General features: G+C 57.3%; 2 protein-coding genes across 2 annotated transcripts; both read left to right on the forward strand.

Moving 5' to 3' along the window:
• Positions 1–58: 58 nt before the first annotated feature.
• SDRG_04822 (hypothetical protein) lies at positions 59–1,349 on the forward strand (the record flags this gene model as incomplete). Its single annotated transcript, XM_008610509.1, has 8 exons — positions 59–163; positions 205–279; positions 327–562; positions 606–652; positions 703–786; positions 834–937; positions 987–1,049; positions 1,091–1,349. The coding sequence occupies 8 exons, from the start codon at positions 59–61 to the stop codon at positions 1,196–1,198; spliced, it is 822 nt and encodes a 273-aa protein (XP_008608731.1). The 3' UTR covers positions 1,199–1,349.
• Positions 1,350–2,266: 917 nt separating this feature from the next.
• Positions 2,267–2,779, forward strand: SDRG_04823 (hypothetical protein; the record flags this gene model as incomplete). Its single annotated transcript, XM_008610510.1, has 1 exon — positions 2,267–2,779. One exon carries the CDS (start codon positions 2,267–2,269, stop codon positions 2,777–2,779), a length of 513 nt encoding a protein of 170 aa, XP_008608732.1.
• Between the last annotated feature and the right edge of the window lie 74 nt (positions 2,780–2,853).

Here is a 2,853-nt window from a genome sequence, read left to right on the forward strand (position 1 = left end):
TCCGGATGTCTGCACAAATCCGGATTTATCCGGACATGCCAGACGATCGTCATTCCCCATGAAGGTCGTGCTCATCACTGGCGCGTCCCGCGGCTTTGGCCGGTCGCTCGCACTCGCCTTTGCGCAAAAGCGTCATCTCCTCGCCGACAAGACGGTGCAGCTGGTACATATCAGTCTCTAGCCCGAGAAGCTAAGCTGCGCTAGCACTTGTGGGCGCGCGATGCTTCGGGCCTTGCCGAGACCGCCCGCCTCGTGCAGGCCGCCACCACGGACGATGCGGTACGCTCGCCATGCATGCCTACGGAATGGTATTTCAACTTCTACAGGCGACGGCAGTGCACGTGACGACGACCGTGGTCGACATGGGCGCCCGCGACGACTACGTCGATAAGATTGACATCTTCTTGGCTGGCGTGCACGCCCAAGGGCCATCGCAAGTGGTGCTCGTCCACAACGCGGGCACGCTCGGTGAGATTGGCCTCGCCCAGGACCTCTCGTCTGTGGCGTCGCTCCAAGACCACATGGAGCTCAACGTCTCGTCGGTCATGTGGCTCAACAAGCGGTACGGCCTGTCGTGATGCCGTCGGCACTGATGCCAACTACAGCTTTCTCGATGTATTTGGCACCCGCGAAGCGTCGTCGCCTGCGCCAGGTACGTGCGCCTTCAATCTCGAGTAAATTGGCTATAGATTGCTGGTCTAGCGACGCCGCACGTGCTCGTCAACGTGAGCTCGCTCAACGCAATCGAGCCCTTTGCAACGTGCAACACGTACTGTGTCATCAAAGGTATGTCGTTGGCATCCAGCAGTTGGTGCGAAACAGTGTATTTGCAGCGGCGCGGGACATGCACCACCGTGTCATTGCAGTCGAGCAAGGTGCGTTTGTCAAGACACTCAACTACGCGCCAGGCCCGATGGACACCAACATGCAGCTCGCGGTACGTCATCTTGTATGCACGTGTACTGTGTACAAGTCGGTGTCTCTAGCTGCGCGAGTCGGATCGCACGGATGCGACGCTCAAGGGCATGTTCCAGCAGCTCAAAACGACGGTATGGAGTCGCTGCACAACCTATGTGACGCACTTTGCTAGGGCACGTACGTCGACACGCTGGCGTCCGCGACGCTCTGCGTCGAGCACGTTTTCGGGCCGAACTTCGTCTCGGGCTCCCACGTCGACTACTACGACATTGCCGCGTAGCTCTTTCGCGCGCTCTGAACTGCCATCTACTCAATATCGAATACAGTTCCTTGATGAAAGCGCAAGAACTACCTCGATGGTGCGACGAGCGACCTCGGTCCTTACAGACTCGTAACTTTGTGGGTGGTCAACCATCGAGGTTAGGTGCAGACTGTGGTCGATCGACTGGGGGCATGGTAGAGAGAGGTTGTCCTTGCGGCATGGGTGGGGCATCGACCCGTTGGACAGAGCGCCCCCGCTCAGCGTTGACGGCATTTGCAGCGTAGCGCAATCCGTGCAATCAAACGGCCATAGCCCAAGTGCACAGTGGTTGTACCACCCAAGCTATCGCAACGCGGATGCTTGTATGGCTTCGCAGCTTGGCCATGACCAACGTGCTCGTGAGACCATCTATTAATCGAACGCAAATGGCCACGACCTTGAAGCTGCTTGGTCAACGCAAGCAATCTCAACGTCAGGCTACAGGACGTAACAACAAATAGAGTTGGACCCGAGGATCGTAGTCCGACGTCTTCTTTGCTCCAAAGCACAAAAACGCCAGGACATTGCCGTAGCGCTTTTGCGTTTGCTTCACAACCTCATAGAGCATACGTAAGTAGAGTCGATCATGAGCCAACGACGTTGCTCTAGTACCGATAGCAAGCCTTCTCAATCGGTCGGTGGGTGCAAGGGTACGGGCGCCACCTTATACATCCAACGGTACTGCCATAGAAAACAAATCAAGCCAACTTTTGAGAGTGGGCATCCGGCATCATCTGAGTTGGCACGTTCCTTTCGTCTGCCGAAGCTCTGAAAGCGACCATCTGTTGGATCGCGTGTGGGATCGTGCGGTCAAACCACTGCTGTCCTATGCAACGTTCAAGGATACAAAGCTCCTTCGAGCGTCGACACCTCGTTGTGTACAACTTGATGCCGAATGCGACTACGGTGCGGACGCGGTTTGAAAATTTCACGTTTTGTGGCCCTTTCTGCTGTGCGTGGCGTCGATGAACTTACCTTGCGCGCTGCCCCAGGCTTCATGGCGTTAGTTAAACAGCAGCAGGTCACTTTTCAATTTGTCTTGTTGTGATGGCTACCCACAAGGAAATGGCGTCCTGCGACCTCGTCGAGCGCGTCTCGTACCAGCTCTCGGTCGACAAGCCGGACCTCAACACCAATGGCTACGACGAGGCCAAGACGCCGTCGGACCTCGAAGACGGCGCGCTCGTCGCGGGTGGGGCGCTTCCGATCTTGTCGCGCGAAGCCATGGCGCTCTTCTCGCAGTACTTTGCCATCGGGATCGTCTACGGCATGATCCCCGCGCTCAAGAACCCCGTCTTCAACAACTACCTCAACATGGAAGGGTACCAAACCACGGCCTACGGTGTCCTTGTCACGCTCGGCTGGTCGTTCAAGGTGTTTTATGGGATGCTCTCGGACTGTGTCCCAGTCTTTGGCTACCGCCGCAAGCCGTGGATGGTCCTGGGCTGGGCCGTCGCGACCGTCTGCCTCCTCGTCATGGCCTTCACCCCATTTTCCAAGCCGTTCTGCGATCGCCGGACGTACGAGTGCCCGACGAGACGCCCAAGCGCGAAAAGATGACACCCAACCAGCTCGTTCACTACAACTTTGACGCGCCCGACAGCGGCACGCTCTTCATCACGCTGAGCATCATC

This window comes from Saprolegnia diclina (genome assembly GCF_000281045.1).
Source record: "Saprolegnia diclina VS20 unplaced genomic scaffold supercont1.12, whole genome shotgun sequence".
NCBI lineage: Eukaryota > Oomycota > Saprolegniomycetes > Saprolegniales > Saprolegniaceae > Saprolegnia > Saprolegnia diclina.